Genomic DNA, 20,418 nt, shown 5'->3' with positions numbered 1-20,418 from the left:
ATCAATATGGAGAAATTAAAGAATGGTTAACGCCCCTGACAAATTTCCTAACCCTTTTGTGGCTCTTTTCCCCCTGGAAGCAATTCAAATTATACTGAAGACTGAGGAATATTCGTTTTCTAGGGGTGTTATTTTGGCAGTAGAGACATAATACAGTTTTGAAAGCAATACTTACGTTGAAATGTTTTTGTTACTAAGAAGGTGAATGAAAAGCTTTCATCATTCACTTTTTTTCTCCCTCTCTCATTTCCCAATCTGGCAGAAAAGGGGGTTCAGCTGGGAAAGTACTGCTGCCTATGTTTTATGAGCTAAAGAGCACTGCTCTGCAATAATCTATGGACCAATTCCCCTTGACAGAAGGCTGCAGCCATGCCCCTTGGGAAGCTGGGGAAAAAGTTAAAACAGAAAACCACTGCATATTCATTTACAAAGGCAAACTAAATTATAGATCTTCAAGGAACAAGGAATCTCACTCTGAATGTAAAACGATATGGCTCCCTCTTGTGCTTATTACACCACATTTCAGTGCATAGAGAATCCAGCATTATGCAATAAACATAACAGATTCTGTTCACTCCGCTGTGCACATTCAGTGCCCATAACATGCTAATGGTAGTAACACACGCAAGTAAATGGACATATTAGAACAAACTGAAAACCCCTCCTGAAGTAACTTGAACATCTAAGCCCCAAACCCTTTCTTTTTCTTGAAGTGCAATCTTAAGAGATCCAGTCACCTACCTCCGTTCACATTTTAAGTATCAAATTGCATACATTTCAATGGTGTCAGTGGAGTCCTTTGCCTGGAGCAATGGGCTATTTCTGGCAGGCCAGCGTTGCACCTGTGTTTAGTTGTCAAACCAGACTAATATTCAGCTGGGAGCAACTGTAAAAGGAAGAAGTCTCTGCCATCTTCATGAACATCCAGACTACTTAGAGAAAGGTAGAGCTCAGCTGAAAACTGCCCTCTTCTAAACCTCCCCTCTGCTCCCATGAAGAAGCAATTACTGGCTACCAAATGAACATAACACATCTCAAAAGAATACCTCAAAATGCCACCACTTTACTTGTTAAAGAAACTAAGCAAAAAGCCACCGTGGTGCAGGAAAGAGTGCTGAACTTGGACTCAGGTCAGCCTTGAAACTCAACTATGCCACTGATTTCATACCTGTTTTCTGTGATGATTTTGTCCTATGCTTGATTCTGCATTTTTAGTTTTTCTTTTTTCAGTCATTATCACAAGGTCTTTGTGAGAACAGGAGGAGATAAGATACCATGTATTTATTTGCCAGCTGATGAAAAGGATGCATTTTTTAAAAGTAGTTCTAGTTGCCTCTCATACAACCCCTTGGCTTTCCAACGAGATATGGCACAATTCATTAGACAGCAACAACAATGCTTGAAATCTGTAAAGCACTTTCAGGTGTTTGAAATGCTTTATGTGCATATCTAATTACAATCCTTACAACGGCCCTGTAAGATAAATCAGTATTATTCCAAATCTACAGGTGGCTTGGGGGGGTTTGGGGGGGGCACGGGAGAGGTAGGAAAGAATGGCTTACCTAAGGATCAACTAGTGAGCTAATGACAGAGATCAGATTCAAATCACGGACTTCCTAATTAGTAGCTCTATCCCTTAGCTGCCACAAAATGCTCCAGCCAGCTAGCCATGCTCTCTTCCAGCAGACCATCTCTACCCAAACCTGCTTTAATGTCTTTCCTTTCCAGCATGCTCTGTCATCACTGGACTGTTTGTGTTTCGTTCCCTTAGGCTATAAAAATATTGTTAGTATTTCAACAAATCTCAGCATTCTTCAGACTCTGCTGATACTTCTTTATTGTTTCTCAGTGGCCACATCTCTCTCAGCACACACCACCTGAGTTCACTATTATAGGGACTGGTATATGACTGAATCTCATATGGGTAAGAGGTTAGTAGATTGGGGTTGTTTTTTTAAATGATGCAACAGCAGCCAGGCCATAAGAGCATGAGCATAAGAAGAGTTGAACCACATGACTTTAGGTGCAATATGCATTTTAACAGGTCCCTCTTAAAGAACATACAGACACCCCATTATTCCTCCCAAGTACATCTCTCACTTGGAAATTCTGGCAAGATGATGATCACACCTCTGTCCTCTTGAATGTCAGTAGTACATGTAAATTATAAACTAGCTATCATGCCATTTAGCGGTAAACTTTACTAACTTTGCACTAGGGTAACATATGGCAGGCATGAAGATTGGCTAGCCTATCAGTTAAAGCAGTGTTAGATGCCTAGCGTTGCCAGTTTTTAAAAATAATAATGCTGGAGCTTATCTGTGACATTTGCATCTCATTAATATAGTACCTTCTGTTCCCAATAGAAGAAATCTAAATCTAACCCTTCATACAATGTCCATAGGGACGCAGGTGGCGCTGTAGTCTAAACCACTGAGCCTCTTGGGCCTGCCGATCAGAAGGTCGGCGGTTTGAATCCCCGCGGCAGGGTCAGGTCCCGTTGCTCTGTCCCAGCTCCTGCCAACCTAGCAGTTTGAAAGCATGCCAATGCAAGCAGATAAATAGGTACTGCTGTGGCGGGAAGGTAAAAGGCATTTCTGTGCGCTCTGATTTCCGTCACGGTGTTCCGTTGCGCCAAAAGCAGTTTAGTCATGCTGGCCACATGACCCGGAAAGCTGTCTGTGGACAAACACTGCCTCCCTTGGCCTGGAAGTGAGATGAGCGCCGCAACCCCATAGTCGCCTTTGACTGGACTTAACTGTCCAGGATTCCTTTACCTTTTTAACCTTTTAAGAATTGTCCAGACATGGTTTGAACTCCCCAAATTATAAATACCACCTAGTGGTACTATTACAACTTTAGAGCAACCTAGACTCCTGAAGCAAAGAAACAAGGCAGTTTTTGTATAAACATAGCTCTTGAAATGAAATAACAGATTTACTCAGTACTATGGAAACCTAGTGTTGATATTTTTCATATCCTCTGTAAAAAACAAAACAAAACCACTCACATAGCTTTAAAGGCAAACTGGGACTATTTTGTCTAGCCTACCTTTCGAAGTGGCTTTTATGACAACATTAAGTACAAAACTTTAATTTTAAAATATTAAAAAAACATTCTAAATAATTGTAAATAGATATTACGATTCAATAAAGACAGGCAGGAAGTAGATTATGTTTCAGCAGAGATTTTGTTCCATTAAACATTGATGGCTGAAACACGCTGCTGCATGGTACACCCATCTGTATATTGGAAACATTTCTGTGCAATAAAGGATTGATGAAGGCTGAATAACTACCTAAGAAATCTTTGCCTGGTTTTTAAGGAGCCACAAAATGATGTCTGAGAAGATGTTCTGCCAGTACACTTTACCTGAATGACACTTTTTCCATAGTGTTAACAATATAATGCCTTGATTACTCATAGGCAGCTACATTACATCTGTGGCTATGAAATGCTATGTGTGACAAGGGTAAGACATAGGTCTAAGAAAGAAACACTCATAAGGAAAATGTATACAGATTGAGAACAGGCGATGCTGTGTTACAAGAAACAAATGCCATTTTTAGAACTGAAAATGTTCTCTCCTCCCCCACAAACCTGCCTCCTCAAAAGAGTCCACTAGCTTGTCAGCTCTACAGAGCTGTCAAGGAAGAAGGAGCTATGGATCAATAGTACTACTGTGCAGAGGCACTCAGCCCCAGATGAGCTCCTGATGCAATGGTTTCACAGCAGTAGCTGTGATACTTTTGCCCAGGGAGCTGGCAGGTAGGCCACTACAAAGCTGTTTTTCTATCTAGATTACCTACCCAGTAGTTCCCAAACTTCCCACTCTACAGGCTACTTAAAAACTGTTGATTTAAAAACTCAATGATTTTTCTGCCTGTTGTAGCAACTGTAATGTCCTATACTAGATGAATGATTTTTAACTGTATTTTTATTGCTTCTTTATTTCTTTTTTTTTTTTAATTAAAATTTGCAAATTAAAATACAATACAATAAAGTAAAATAGAAATAAAGAAACAATAAAAATACAAGATGAATATTTAATGCGGGTATACTGCAGACCACTCAAATGCAATTCATGGACCACAGTTTCGGAATCAATGATCTACACATCAGTGTGAATACTGGGGTGTAGATTCTGAAATAGGATTATGACTATAGGAACTATGGTCAGGAATGAAAGTCAACACGTGAACACACAGGAGAGAACTTTACCTGCAGCCAAAGGGTTGCTTACTCTATGATGTAGCTGTTTTCATGCCTCTAAAACTAAGTGATTGTCTGCCTCTTCTACAGAGCAAAAAAGCAACTACAGCAAAAAAGAGAGAAAGTGAGCAAAGCTCTGAGACTGAGCCTATAGTTCTTTCCTGCTCATTCATGTACCCTCTTTGAACCCCAACCACTTCAAAGAGTTAAGAAGCAACAACACTACTTAGTACTTTGAAGATATTATCTGGTACAGTTTGTATAAAAATGGGACTCCACAGTTCATTACGAATTTGGTTACCTTGAAAAAAAGATACAGAAGAGAGCTACAGGGGTGATAAAAATCTAGATAGCGAGATACTGGTTGTGTTTAGACTGCATGAAGTAAAATTATATGGTGTCTGGGTTTTGTTGCCTTTTTATCATGGTTTTAAAAGGCCATAGTTTACTCCAGCAGAAAATTTACTCAATTCTTGTAGTGTCTAAATGGCTAACTCAGTTTACTAACTAAGATGACAGGACAGGAGATACACAAGTGAAGTATTTTACTACTGAAGTAAAGCACTTTTAAGATCATAAGCATGAGCATACTCGTCATAAAAGAACAGTAAAATAAGGAGGGGAACACTGAAAGCTGCCTTACACAGAGCCAGATCACTATTCCATAGAGCTCAATATTGTCTATAGTGATTGCTAGTGGCTCTTCAGAATTCACACAGGAGTCCTGCCCAGATCCAGCTGGAGATGCCCAGGATTGAACTTGGGATCTTTTGCATGTGAATTCATGTGGTCTACCACTGAGCTACAGTACTTCCTTAAGAGGAAAGATATATGTTACCCAAAGGAATTAGGTATATATTCGGGGGGCGGGGAGCAGGGAGAAGGCTACAAATGAAGAGTCATACATGAGAATGAATGAGCTCTGCAAACAACTAAATTATTGCCATTACATTCTATATCATCTGAAGTACATCAGCAACCTTACAGGCTAAAGATTTTTCACTAAAAATGAACACAAAATTTCATAAGTGTATGCCAGATGATCACAATCATTTTCGGATCATTTTGCATATGTGAACGAAAGAAAATGAAGCCCTTCCCATTCACTACAAAGTATCTTCTGCAGGAAACAGATATAGCACATTTTGAGTGATTCTCAAAATTCCATCACAACAACCCAGGATAGGTTTATGCAGACATCTAAAGGCTAGACACACCAGGGGCAAAAAGTAGTATTAATCAGGTCTCCACTATAGAGAAAATAAAATGGTGCACTTGGGACACTGCTGACTGATGGCGGCAAAATCTACCCTCTTCCAATAACACTAGATAGCTATCCCAAAATGTATGTCGCATGTGTGCACTCAGAGCAAGACGATGTACTGCACTTCTATCAGAAGTCCTTCCATATATAACCACTACCTCCACACACAACTATCATAGCAACAGTATTCTGCTAGTATAAGCAATGGTAAAAAAAGTAATCAGGTTAGCATTGGTACTGTGGTATTTAGAACTTTAGGCCACTTAACAAGCCTTTTAAAAATGTCAGAGTTCTACTTTACTATGGTCCTCATATAATGAAGTGTCTGTTCCAGGCTCTTACCTGAATAACTTTGTAGAAATAGGCATACTGTCGAGCAGTATTTTTATATTGGCTGAAAACGTCATGTATGGCCTGAGTTGACTGAAGATATTGAACCTCATCTTCTTCAAAGTAAAGAGGAGTATTGTATTCACTTGGGAGAGTTTGGATGTAAGGCAGCCAGAAAGAACTAGGATTGCAGCGTTCACAAAGAAGGTGGAATGCTAGCGTGATGTTGCCCATGGCTTGGAGAATTCGGTCTTGAGAATACAAGGATCCTAAAAAAGGAAAAGAAATTTTAGTCCCCCTAACAGGATTCCTAAGTGCATATTAAGTGATTTTTTTAAGAAAGAAAACTTTAACAAAATAAGTATGTCTTGCAATAACATGAATTTTGTTTACTTCCTATGATAGACTTTCCTATAACCTTTAAACTGATCTAAAAATGGTAATTTCAATAAATTAGTTGGCATCCATCTGTCTCAAGAGACAACAGAGCGCGCTTCCAGAGGTGAAACCAAACCGCTGTGTTAGCAGTACTGAAGTGACCTCCCTGGAGCGCAAGCCTGGGCAGTGTGTATGAAGGTCCTGGGCAGCTCAGATAACAAGACACCCCTCTTGGCCTTGCTGAGAAAAGAAAGCAGAGCAATACATTTGGCACCAGCTTGGCAGCAGGAGTTTGTCAGAAGGAGGCGTACAAGGTGCCATCCAACCATCTTAGGGACTCCACTCCATATTTGTTGAGGGTTTACTCCTTAGACCTCTCCTCTCCTGAAGATATCCCACAAGGCAGCAGAGGTTTAGGACCAGAGTTTTCTTTCTGCTAGATGGGCTACCTTCCTAGGTTGACGAGACCCATTTGCCCCTCACGTGCAGGAAACATCTTCTTGACTGTTGGACTCTTCACTCAATCTGCCAGAGCCTGTCTTTGCATGCAAGGGAATACAGTGGTGCCTCGCAAGACGAAAAGAATCCGTTCCGCGAGTCTCTTCGTCTAGCGGTTTTTTCGTCTTGCGAAGCAACCCTATTAGTGGCTTAGCGGATTAGCGCTATTAGCGGCAAAGCGGCTATTAGCGGCTTAGAAAAAGGTGGGGGGAAGCGGAAAAAAATCGCAAGACGTTTTCGTCTTGCGAAGCAAGCCCATAGGGAAATTCGTCTTGCGAAGCGCCTCGAAAACGGAAAACCCTTTCGTCTAGCGGGTTTTTCGTCTTGCGAGGCATTTGTCTTGCGGGGCACCACTGTACCTAAACTCACTGAGGGTTTGAGACCCATCGGCTACCAGTACATGGTTTAGCCAGCCACTCAAAGCTGTTCCCGGGCTGTGGCCGCTGCTGCATGCCAACAGCTTCTAGAAGCCACAGTTGAGAGCATGGTAGGGACCAAAGGTAGACAAACTACCCCAGAAGAAGTATGGTGTCCCCCACCAGAGGTACTACCCCTCCCCATACACCCCAGTTCAATAAATAATAATAAATATGATACCTTGTTCAAGCATTGTAATAAGCCCACTAGACAATTCTAACTGTCAATTTTCATCTTTATGCTAGTGGAGAACTTTCCATCAACACACCCTTTGCACATCTGCAAACGCATTCAAAATCTTCTCTTACCCAAAACTGAATTTTTCGCTGATTCAACAGTCATCAACAATTTTCTGGGAACCCAGAGAAAAAGCTCTTCTGCCTAGAAAAACACAGGGAAAGTTCACAATATCATACAGATCTGATAAACATACAGGATGGTAACAAATTGCAAAACAGCCATTCTGCTAGTGGAAGCACAGTGGCACAGTGTACAACCTAAGTCCAAGTCTTGCACCTGTGAAAGATGCTGGGCAACACCTGGTGCAAGCACTATTATTATACTCTGTGACCATTAAGCCTCTGCACTATATGTGCTTGTGCAATGGTTGCATCACTAATTGGAGGAGGATGGGGAGACAGGCCATTTATACCTAACATTTTCTTTCACAAGGGACATATTAGCACACTGAGATATTGTAACATCACTGTCTTCTGGAAGATGGAGGATCCTGCTATTCCACATGAGGATCTCTGCATTAGGACCATGATTTGGACAAGCTCAACACCTGTACTAAATTTCAAAAGATCTAGTCTTCTGCCAATTTAGTATTTCAAACACTGGGGACTGGTTGAGTGATCTTTAAATGCCCCCAGTGTACCTTCCAATGCCATCCTATACTCACTTTTATCTCTCTCGTAGCTTTCAAACCAAAACCCTCTTCACCAAAGTTAGCCACTTCAAAGCCCTCGGTAGATGCACCATTCTCTCTGGCCCAGTTAATTAGTTCAGTGAAATAATCTTCTCTTTTCCCATCAAATACGACAGACAAACCTATGTACATATTTAGCAGCAGAGAAAAACACAATGAGTCACCAGTACTAATTAACACAGTTATTAAAAACGTTTAGGAAGCATTCATAGCAGCTTTTAAAATACAGTTGTACCTTGGAAGTTGAACGGAATCCATTCCGGAAGTCTGTTCAACTTAAAATGTTCGCAAACCAAAGCACGGCTTCTGATTGGCTGCAAGAAGCTCCTGCAGCCAATCAGAAGCTGCAGAAGTCTCGTTGTCTTCCAAAAATAGTTCGCAAACCGGAATAGTCACTTCTGGGTTTGCGACGTTCGGGAGCCAAAACGTTCGGGAACTAAGCTGTTCAACTTCCAAGGTACGGCTGTACAATCAATTCAATTCAATTTGGTCAACCAAGGCTTTAATTCTCAGAGTGAAAGACAACATGTCAATAAAAAGTGAGCTCAAGCAACTCCCAAATTCCTCAGCGAAAACACCACATATTCTGCCAGTCAAGTCACATGCTTATGAAAAGCTATTTGGCACAATTCCTTTGTTTTTCTTGACCACAGATTACATTATCTTAATTTGCCTTATATTTAGGGAGGATTCACTTTAATGAAGTTCTCCTTGGAATCATTATGAACCTACAGATCTTTCTCCAAGTAGGCGTAGGATAAGTCTCACAAGCTAGGACGAACAGGAGAAGTGGTAAAACTGTAGAATTCCATCAGAGTGAGAAGAGTTAGAAATGGCAGAATTATTTACTGTAGCTAGAGATATAAAAGGTTAAACATTCCTAACAAGGTCAATGAACTGTTTCTTAACATTATTGTACTGCAATGTTTTAAAACATGAGGAAAATACTTTATTGTATAAATGTGAACGAGGAAGTGTCTACAGCAGCACTTTTAGATTTTCTACCTTTTTTATTTTAAAAAGTTAATATGCATGTGGAGCTCAGGCTAAGACAGATTTTCTTTTTACCATGTAGAATAAAAGCACATACAGCCCACATGTGCAATTCAATAATTAAACTCACATTTTTACTGTGATGCCACAAATAAAGGGGAAGAAAAAAGCATAAACAAAAGGATTGTTTCTAGAAACAAAGTGCTGAGTTCCCTATGGTGGTCACTTGCAAATGGGACTGCCCAATTTTTGGTATCTATTCAAGCATTAACAATAATCTTAACAGGAAATATCTTTTCACTTGTTTTAAGATGTTACGCAAACATAACCTACCAGGTTAAATGTGACTAATGAATCATCCAATACAAATTATCATTGCAGACACTGCAAAAATAGCAGTTGTGGTGTCAGCACACACACAAAGAATGTAATGACTGATGAAAGACCAGCTATTTTGTTTTAAATAAGGGGAATGCTTACAAATAAAAAGCATTTAGCAACTAAACAAACATGCTTCACAACTAAATATTTATAATACTTGAAGTGGTCCCTGAAAGTTCAACACTCAGGTGCTCTGCTCCACTCTACAATACAGACTAGTCTCTGTTCAACACTTTTGCAAAGGAATGAAAGCTCAGTCTTTTTGAGAATACTAAAATAAGAAATATTTGTGACTCAGAGTGTGCTTGGAATTTAATTAGAGTCTTTTTTAAAAGACAGAAGGCAGCAAAACTCAGTGCCAAAATTACTTCTGACCACAAGCAATTAGAAAAGCCATTTCTTGTTTACCTTTCTGTTTTTTACGGATTCTCTCAACAAGAGCTCGGATCTGTTGATACTCTTCCCACTCCTTTCCAGGACCTGGAGTTGGACTGCTACATTCTGGAAAGATAAACAAACAAAAAATTATTGCTCACTGAAATTTAACTTTTCTCCTCTCCTTAACATCAAGAGAGTATCATAAATGGATTTATATGTTCAATTTCATAACTTCCATTTGAACTTCAATACTAAAAACATATGTTCACTGAAGCCCTGAATATTTTACAGGAATAGAGGGGCTAGAGCCTGGATAGACTTTCCTTTCCTAATTTAAATACTGAATAGAAAAAAATTCAATCCTGCCTATTTTCCACATGAACTTATAGAGATCATCCCCTTTGCTACAACTATGGTACAACATACTTACTTTGTAATAATTCACTAATTAGATTCAACATTTCTTTTGGAGAGACTGCTGCCGTGGCTCCAGTGCCTGACTTCTGAGTTTTCACTCTGCTTTTCTTCCCCATCTTCCAACTAAAAGAGAACAGTAGTTAAATAAGCAAAGAGTTTCTTTTACTACTTATGTTCTCTTTCTTTCTATTTTTACCATAGATTCAAATATATTGAATGCTGGGGAGGTGAAGATGAGCAAATATCTGAAAGGCTTGAAAGAAAACACCTGATACGCTGTAAAAAATTATACCTGTGAGCTTCCGCTCCCAGATCTGTTTAGGAAGGTCCTCCAAACCTATGGAGCAGATTGCATGAATGGAAGTCTGTTCTGCTCAAAGAACTTAGGTGCCACTACTTTTGTATACCATCCAGTTAAACGAGTTCTGTTACTCAAGTGTATAAGAAAAGCATTCCCATGTATAACTAAAAACACTGGTACCATGTAAGTCAAGTTAGCATAAATGTATGTATACATTTATAAAAATATACACATTTTAAAATGCTCAATAAATTGGATTTGATCCTAGCTGCAATAAAATGTTTTATTTAGAACCTATCAAAAAAGAACAGCTGACTTGCTTCCTCTTTCATTTATTTTGATGAGGGCTGGTTTGTTTAACAAGGTTAAGTAGTGCCTACCTGTGCAAACAGCCAGTGCCAGTTCTTAAAATGTTTTTCTCTGCTAGCTGGTTTTAATATATCAAAAACATAAATTTCTGGAAAACCACAGAAATTTTCTCCAAGGGAGAAACTGTCAAGTGCTGATGAATATGCTTGGTACATGCAGCAAAGTCGCATTTCCAAATATAGAGGATCCAATGAACTTGGCACCAAATAGCATGCAAGAACAGTGGCAGCAAGAGTTTAACTCATCTCCCACTCTTAACTCTTGTTGGCAAAGATCTCATGTTGTGTTCGGCTTTGAACTTCTGTTCCACCATATTTCTGTTCCACCATATTTCTTCCTTCCCACGCAGTTTTAAACAAAAAAATGTGCACCCAATACTTTCATTCAGAAGGCACTCACTTTGCAATAAATAAGTTCATTAGTGCATGATTTTGCAACCTTAACACCATGTAACCCTAAAGTTAGATTAATAGGATTAGGAAAACTCTGCAAACATGTTGCTCTCAACAGAATGCTTTAGGACTCAACGGCTGCACAATCTATTAATTGGTGCAAACTTAAATATTCCAGAAACCTTATCAGAATGAATAAGGAGAAGATCTCTATCACATAACCAAGTCTAAGAATTTCTAGCTAACTTTTATCAGATTTCTTATTTAAAACATGCCCATAAACACATTTAAGGTATTGTTGCATGCCATCCCAATCTCCAAGCGGTGTGAGATTTCAGGGGTCCCAGGCACTTACCCGGGGTTTGTCTTTTGGAATGAGACACTTTAGAGACTGTTGAGTCTTTATGATATCTGCTTAATTTACACATATACGCAACCTGAGCCTATGATGGAGAGGTTCACAGCATTAACCTCCCAAGTAAGTCCTGCTTCTCTCATAGCCACAGCCTTGGATTGCAGCGGAAATCAGGCCTCTCTCTCTCACTGGACTTTTGTCTTTCTAACAGACAATTGAGGGAGGGGAGGTCTAACCCTTTGCCCTCTGGCACAGAGCCACTCCCTTTGTGGGCCATTACCAGGATGGTCTGGCTATTCCAGCAACTGAATCCATGCTGGATCCAGGAATTGGAAGGAGGGCTCAGGGCATACAGCCTATCTGCTGCAAACTCACAACAGTATTTTAACACTATACACACAGTATCATTTCTGCAGCACTATCCACAAATAATGACAGAACAGATCCGTACCCTGAGGGTTTTACAATCTAGGATACCAGACAGACAACAGAGCTGAGAGAAACAAATGGAGCCAGGATCAACAGGGAAAGGATGTGATTATTGCATTTACATGTACTTAGGATAAGTTACACTACAGCATGGAAGTTCTGCCAAGACACCTGAAGTCTAAAAATGAATTGTGTCATCACACTTCTGGCGAGTTGCTTTTTAAAATGCCAACAACTCCCAACTGCTGTTGCTATAATTTAAATCAAAAGTACAAGAAATTTCTGCACAGTGAAATACTATCCTCTAACAGGAATCTCAGAACTATTTGAGTTCACTGTGATACAGTGGTCACTTCTATAACACAGAAAAAAGGAAGAGATAATTTTCTTTGGTGCAATGCAAAGAAGTTTAACAAAATTGACTGATTTAAAGCACCTAGATTTAAATAATAATAATAATAATAATTTTTATTTATACCCTGCCCTCCCCAGCCAAGGCCAGGCTCAGAGCGGCTTACAAGCAATAATAAAAACAAGTTAAATGATTACAACTTAAAAACAAAATTAAAAATTACAACATTAAAATATTGAAACATTAAAAGGTATTGTTGCATGCCATCCCAATCTCTAAGCGGTGTGAGATTCCAGGGGTCCCAGGCACTTACACTTAATGGAGTTAAATGAATTATAATAAGTGATTTATATCAAGTTTCCTATTCTGAAACTGTTAAATTTTCTTTTTGTAGTATAAAATAATATTTGCTCATAAAGGGTTGTGTCCAATTAGTGTCCATTGGAAGATAAAGATTATTTCCCTTTTAAAGCTGTCCATGTTGGTGGTCACTACCACATTAGCAAACTCCATGGTTTAACTATGCAGTTTGAAGAAGTATTTCCTTTTGTCTGCCCTGAATGTCTCACTATTTAGTTTCACTTGATGATCCAGGGTTCAAACATCAGGAGAAAGAGAACCTATTCTTTTCCCCCCACCTCATGCATAACTATACTTTTGTAACGTGTCCTCCTTGCTCACTGTAGTAAAACAGAATACTGTACATGCTGCAAACTAATATTTATAAGAACCCAAAGGCATACCTGTCTTTGAAAAAAACCTCTAGAATTGACTAAATTAAACCGGTATCAAAGTGGATGTCAGATGAAATCTTTTTAGGGGAAATAAAGACAATCATCAACAACAAATTCCAAATCCTCTAGATATAGCCAATAAATCTCCAACTCTTTCCCACACATTCTAACTTATTTCAAAATCCAAACTAGCATATTTCAGTACAAGATCAAAATAAGATCACAATTTTACAAATTGGCTTTTAGCAGTCCAAGCTCATTTGTAAGAACTAAGCAAAGCAAGTTTCACTGCAGAAAAGGTGTCATTAAGGTGTCATCTGAAAGTACACTCAATGGGCAAGATCCACTCGTGCAACAGGACTTCTCCTTCCTGTCCTCCCTTTGAAGCCACCTTGGGGAAATATATTGCCCCAGAGGATTCTACAAAGAATGCTTTGGGGTGCACAGAGGGCTGGGGTGGAGAAAAGAAACTTAAGCCATGTTGCACAAGATCTGCATTGGGCAAATTAGGCAGGTATCATTAGATGTCATTCCAAAATTGTCATTGTTCATTTAACAGAAAATGAGGTTACATATTATTTTGCAAATACTGCTGAGAGCTAGGACAAGTTATGCTTTGAATCCTGACATTTTTATGACTGTGGGAACAATATACAGAATAATCCTTTAAAATCTCAGAAACAAGACGAGGGCTAGGGAAACAAGGAAACTGCCAGTGAAAGCCCTTCTTTTGCTCTTTAGCGAAACATGCTCCACTTCCAGCTGCCTCACTTTTGACCAGATGCCAGTCTAGTTCAGTACTCAATTGTGACCTGTTAGATAATCCTCAGAAGTCACAAGCAGACGTCACAAAAAACCCATTCCCTTCTCGACCCCAGCATTTGATCATTAGAGGTGTACTGCCACTGAACACAGAGGTTTCAATTTTATTTCTTGTAGCTAAAAGTCACCAAGTCTAACGGTCTGTTACCATTTGTTACCTTTGTACCCTACTACTGCAGAGAAAGCCAGGAACTTAGGCCACCAGTAACAGTCGGTATGTTTTGCAATGTCCCAAAATTAGTACTTGGGCTGATGTAACTGATACAGCAGTGAAGCTACTTTCCTTCACAAAGCAACTGCCTACTGACAACAGACTGCATCAGAAACTCTTGCCCTATTTGTGGGCTCAGTCTTAGAAGCTTAGAATCTCAGTCTTAGAATCCTAGAAAGCTCCAAGAAAGTAAAGTCCCTAAGGAGTCTGTTCTACTATGGAACAGATCACATTCAAAGACACGAGGATGAACACATATTCTACTTGTGAAGAATCTCTGTGCTACTACAGCAGCAAGAATGCTACTTGCCCCAAAATGGAAAGAAGCAGAAGTCCCAGCAAAGTAAGAATGGATACAAAAAACTTCTGGAATATGCAGAAATTGTGAAACTTACTGGAAGAATAAGAAATCAAGATCACAAACTTTTTATAAAAGAATGGAAATGGTTTATTGAATATTTACAAATAAATTGTAAACAGATAAGAACACTGGCAGGATTATTGTAATAACCTGCAGTTTTATAAGAGTATATATTTAAAGTAGATGAATAAATGAGCAAATTAAGTTAATTTGGATATGCAGAAGATATTAAAAATAAACTTAAGGAACTGCAGAAAGAGGGGGAAGGAAATCAAGTTTTGAAATGTTAAAATGATTGTAAAATTAGTGAAATGTATAAATCTGAAAAGCATTAAAAAAAACAAAAAATGTGTGATTTAAAGCTCTGATTTTGAAGGGCTTTAAAATATGTTGTGCAGCTCTCTAGTTCAGACCCCAAATTCATGGAAGGTTCTAAACTGTGTACAGATGATCTGCCCAGAGTGGCTGGGGAGGCCCGGCCAGATGGGCGGAATATAAACAATAAATTATTACTATTACTATTAAAACAGAGCTGGGCTGCATAACCCTGCTTCTCCTTGCATGTTTTTCCCCCCACATAAGAAGACTGAATACCCAAATAGTACTTTTATCTTACAAAGATAAATTCTACTTGTGTTAGCTATCACAGTAGCATGGTTTATGACTGTTTGCCTGTCAACTGAACCAGCTCCCCTTTTAAGAACTTAAACCAATCAAGAAAAATTAGGTTTCAGCAAATCTATGTAGCAAAGTCCACAACAACTTTCAAAGAAAAAGCATTTTTCTTGTTAAGTTCACACACTAGAAAACTATGACATCTTCCTGACATTTAATTACAACATGGTGTATCATGTTTTGTACATGCAGCTTCTCAACAATCATTAAAATTAATTGGGATTCTGGACGCATGTGGGTTGCAACCAATTTATGCTAATAAAAAAATATACCTACTGAAAGTATATTATCAATTAAAAGAAAGTGAATATTAATTCTGTACTTAATTTGCTAAGAGTTTGCAATTCTCCAGTTTCCTTGTAGAATATGGATTTTTTAAAGATCATAAACGAAGTTGTACCATACTAGCAAGGAGACAAACTTATACTGGTGTTTCATTTTGAGATAGCATGTAGTCACACAAGCCTCTTTGCTGGCTTTTACTCTTTCACCATTTTGTCATACAAAGGCTTTCCATATACCAGAAGACAGAGTAAGATCCAATGGCAAACAAGCAGACTTCTGATTTGCAACAGTATTTCTCATTCCTTCTCCTAACTCCCTGCCATTCCCCAAACTCTCCAAAGCAGACTTTTTGGAGAAGGTGGGCAGCAGGAGAGCAAGGAGAAGTTCTCTTACGTATATGGAAGTCTGTTCTACCTGTGCAGAGACACCTTTGGATACAACCCAAAGAAAGGATCTGTAAAGCATATCTAATGCAAAAGCATTTAGCAAATTCAAATTCCTAACCTAACAGTCTGCCATAAACAATGAGCAGGTTAAATCATGTCACAGATACCACAAAACAAGGAATAGTAAAATGAAGTGATGGCTAGAACAAGCTAGCCATTTTGCGGAAGCAGATGCTGTGATTCTGTGGCCCTTCAGATGTTGCTGGACTACAACAACTCTCATCATCCCTGACTATTGGGTATGCTCGCTGTGACTGATGAGAGTGGAGTCTAACAACATCAGAAGAGTCAAAGGATCCTCATCCATGTCCTAAAGGAAAATGATTCCCAAATGAGAGATGAAGCATAATGATGTTTAACAGTTTCTCCCCAAAAAGCATGAGAGCAGATCAAGGACATGCACAGCCTGGCATTCAAATCTTGCAATGGCCAACCAGGCTATGGAAAGCCCACATGCAAGGCATGAATGCAGTAACCCTCTCCCATTTTTCTCTTGATTTTTTTGCCTTATTTTAATATTTCATGGTGAGGGGCACATCAGTTGGGTTGAACAGACAGGAAGGGAACCAAGATTTCACAAAATAAAAAATGCCTCCAAACTACAACTAAGATCTTAATGCATCATCAAGCCTCGTTAGATTTGTGTTCCGCTTTCGTACCACATGAGCCACAAGTAGATTGCCTATCTTTCCCCCAGGAACTAACAACAAAGAACCCTTGGCACGGCAAACAGCATCACTCCATTACCCATATACGACTAGCCATATCTCTGCCAAGACAGTATTAAGCGGGTGGATGGATAAATGCAGTAAAAAGTTAAACCTACTACAAAAAAAGACTTTGAGAAGAGAGGAAACATAACTTCAGAGAAAGGGACATTAAATTATCAATAGATAGATAGATAGATTCTTTATTGTCATTACACAAGTGCAACATTGCACAGTGCAACGAAATTGGATGTCATCCCTTAAAAAAACAACAAAAGCAAAACAGCAACAACAACCAAACAAACCACATTCCAGCCACACCCACACCCACACCCATCAAACTCCCAGGTCACACTATCGAGTTACAGCATTCAAAAAGGCCACAGCTCTTGGATAGAAACTATTTTTCAGTCTATTTGTCCTTGACTTGATGTTTCTATATCTCCTGCCAGAAGGCAGTAGTGCAAACAGACTGTATCCCGGGTGAGATGCATCCTGCAGGATGTTGTTTGCTTTCCTAAGACAACGGGAACCGTACAGTTCTTCCAAAGATGGGAGAGGATGACCAATAATCCTTTGGGCTGTGGTTATGACCTTCTGGAGCACCTTCTTCTCCCTAGCTGTACAACTGGAGAACCAAGCACAAATACAGTATGTGAGAATGCTCTCTATGGAGCCTCGGTAGAAGGACACCAGCAGTTTCTCACTCAGATTGTTCTTCTTTAAAAGTCTGAGGAAATAAATTCTCTGCTGAGCCTTCTTCACCAGAGCAGTGGTATTTGCGCTCCAAGTCATGCCCTGATCGATAGTCACTCCCAAAAACCTGAATTCCGCCACCCTCTCCACCCGTTCCCCGTTGATATACAAGGGCTGAATGACCGCCTTTTTTGTCCTGTAATCCATCACCAATTCCTTGGTCTTAGCTGTATTAAGAGCCAGATTGTTCTCTCCACACCAAACACAGAGCCGCTCCACCTCGTCCCGATAGGCGGACTCATCCCCTCCTGAAATGAGCCCCACCACCGTAGTGTCATCAGCAAACTTGATGATTTTGTTGCTGGAATAGATGGCTGTACAGTCATACGTATAGAGAGTAAAGAGCAGGGGACTCAACACACAACCCTGTGGTGAGCCGGTGTTAAGGCTAAGGGCTTTGGACATATGTGACCCTACTCTAACCCTCTGAGAACGTTCTGACAAAAAATCCAAAACCCAGAGACAGGTGGAGTTGGAGAGTCCAATCGCCTCTAGCTTGGACACCAGTCTATGGGGGAGGATAGTGTTAAAAGCAGAGCTAAAATCCACAAACAGCAGCCTCACATAACTCCCCGGCTGCTCCAGATGGGACAGAGCAGCATGGAGAGTGGTGGTGATAGCGTCTTCTGTGGATCTATTTGCCCTGTATGCAAACTGGTAGTTGTCAAAAATTGGTGGAAGACAGGAAATAATGTGACGGCGCACCAGTTTCTCAAAGCACTTCATGATGATTGGAGTCAGTGCAACTGGTCTGTAGTCATTCAAACTACTGATTGTGGGTTTTTTAGGCAGAGGAACAATAGTTGACGACTTCAGGCAGGGTGGGACAATAGACTGGTGTAAGGACTTGTTGAAGATCTTAGTAAAGACCCTCGCCAGCTGATCCGCACAGCCCTTCAACACCTTTCCAGTGATGCCATCAGGTCCAGCAGCCTTCCTCGGATTCACCATCCTCAATACCTGTCTCACCTCGTGCTCCTCTACAGTGAATGAGGGGCCCCTATGGGCTGGTGGCTGTAATACCGACGTCTCAGGTGGCTCCCTCTCGAAGCGAGCAAAGAAGAGGTTAAGCTCCTCCGCCAGCAAAGGGTCACCGTCGACAGCACCAAGGTTAGGTTTATAGTTGGTAATATGCTGAATCCCCTGCCACATCTGTCTTGTGTTGTTGCTCCTTAAATTATCCTCAATCCTCTGTCTATAATCCAGTTTCGCCCGTCGAATACCCCTCTTCAAGTTTGCTCTTGCCACACTGTAAAGCTGCACCTCGCCCGACCTGAAAGCCCTGTTTCTTTCCCGCAACAGGCATTGGACCTCTCTATTCATCCAGGGTTTCTGATTGGGGTAAAACCGGATGGATTTATTTACTGTGACAGTGTCTGTGCAGTGATTGATATAGCACAGTACTGCCGCCGTGTGCTCCTCCAGGTCTGAACGATCGAAAATATCCCAATTGGTTCTCTCAAAACAGTCCTGCAGCTGGTGAATAGCACCTTCAGGCCAGATTTTAACAGTCCTTGATATTGTGGGAGCCCGTTTCCTGAGTGGGATATATGCTGGTACCAGGAACAGAGACATATGGTCAGACTGGCCCAAATGTGGCAACTGTAAAGCCCTATAGCCGTGATTTACATTCGAATAAACTTTATCCAGTGTCTTGTCCCCTCTTGTGGGACATTTCACATGCTGATAGAGCGTTGGGAGCACTGTTTTAAGTTCAACATGGTTGAAGTCTCCCGCAATGATGTGCACAGCTTCAGGATACTTGTCTTGCTGGCTGCTGATAAGGCTCTGCAGGCATCCCAAAGCCAAGTTGGCATTAGCATCTGGTGGCACGTACACACCAGTTAGCATAACAGCTGTGAACTCCCTAGGGAGATAGGCTGGTCTACATTTAACAGCTACAAATTCCAAATCTGGTGAACAGTGACTGCCCACAGTCTTAGAATTTTTAGACCAGCACTTGTTCACATATACACACAGCCCCCCTCCTTTGGTTTTTCCGAAGTCCATGCTTCGGTCATGACGATGTACCGCACAGCCTTCCAACTGAATAGCTATGTCTGGTATGGACGGTTGAAGCCATGTTTCAATGACAAATAAAACGCAGCAATCTTTTACAAGGCTGTTCTTTGCTGCCTGCAGCCTCAATTCATCCATTTTGTTGGCAAGAGATCTCACATTAGCAAGAAATATGCTAGGGAGTGGTGGTTTAGATGGACTCCTCTGCAATCTTACCAGGACGCCGGCCCGACAACCCCTCCTTTGCCTCCTGTCTCTACGCCGCCTTCGCCTCCTCCCTGGAGGCATAGTAATCCATGGAGAGCCCGGTGGCCTGGCTACTCCCACAGGAACGGTATCTGGGCGAAAATAATCAGCTCTTACAGCTTGTTCACACTGTAACCCGACCTTCAGAAGTTCCTGCCTGCTGTAAATCTTTCTTGCCCGGCCAGACATACTCAGAACAAGTAAAAATAAACAAAAACAAAACGCTGAAAAACAAAGGGAGAGCACTAAGCCACAGCGTCTGTGCGCACCGCCATCTTGGCTGACAGTTGATGACAGTTGATAGATGATAGATCTAAATAATCAGCTCTTACAGCTTGTACACACTGTAACCCGACCTTCAGAAGTTCCTGCCTGCTGTAAATCTTTCTTGCCCGACCAGACATACTCAGAACAAGTAAAAATAATAAAAAAACAAAACAAAACGCTGAAAAACAAGGGAGAGTACTAAGCCGCAGCGTCTATGCGCGCCGCCATCTTAACCACTTAATCAATGAATAAGAATGGGGAATTCAAGATGGAAGCAGGTGCAATCACACTACAATTAATATTTGCTTATGAGCAGGTTAAAGTATAAGGGGGAAACTGTACATTCATTTGGCAGAAAAGGTCTGGAATCATATAATCATAGTTGGAAGGGATGCCAAAAGTCATCCAGTTCAACTCTCTGCAATGCAGGAATCTCAGTTAAAGCATCCATGACAGATGGCCATCCAACCTGTGTTTAAAAACCTCCAAGGA

At 40.5% G+C, this 20,418-nt stretch overlaps 1 protein-coding gene across 2 annotated transcripts in view; it reads right to left on the bottom strand.

Moving 5' to 3' along the window:
• SETD3 (SET domain containing 3, actin N3(tau)-histidine methyltransferase) overlaps positions 1-20,418 on the bottom strand; it is a 49,364-nt gene that overhangs the window by 25,049 nt on the left and 3,897 nt on the right. For both annotated transcript variants that reach the window (XM_079948633.1, XM_079948632.1), the window contains exons 2-6: positions 10,213-10,322; positions 9,813-9,905; positions 8,004-8,152; positions 7,408-7,480; positions 5,819-6,075 (exon numbers count right to left, since the gene is read on the bottom strand). In XM_079948633.1, the coding sequence (XP_079804759.1) occupies positions 5,819-6,075; positions 7,408-7,480; positions 8,004-8,152; positions 9,813-9,905; positions 10,213-10,315 (675 nt within the window). In that variant the 5' untranslated portion in view covers positions 10,316-10,322. The remainder of the gene's footprint in view (positions 1-5,818; positions 6,076-7,407; positions 7,481-8,003; positions 8,153-9,812; positions 9,906-10,212; positions 10,323-20,418) is intronic.

The sequence above is a fragment of the Podarcis cretensis genome (genome assembly GCF_951804945.1).
Source record: "Podarcis cretensis genome assembly, chromosome: 1".
In the NCBI taxonomy this organism is placed as follows: domain Eukaryota; kingdom Metazoa; phylum Chordata; class Lepidosauria; order Squamata; family Lacertidae; genus Podarcis; species Podarcis cretensis.
Note: the sequence above shows the minus strand (reverse complement) of the source record. Positions and strands in the feature narration are given on the sequence as shown.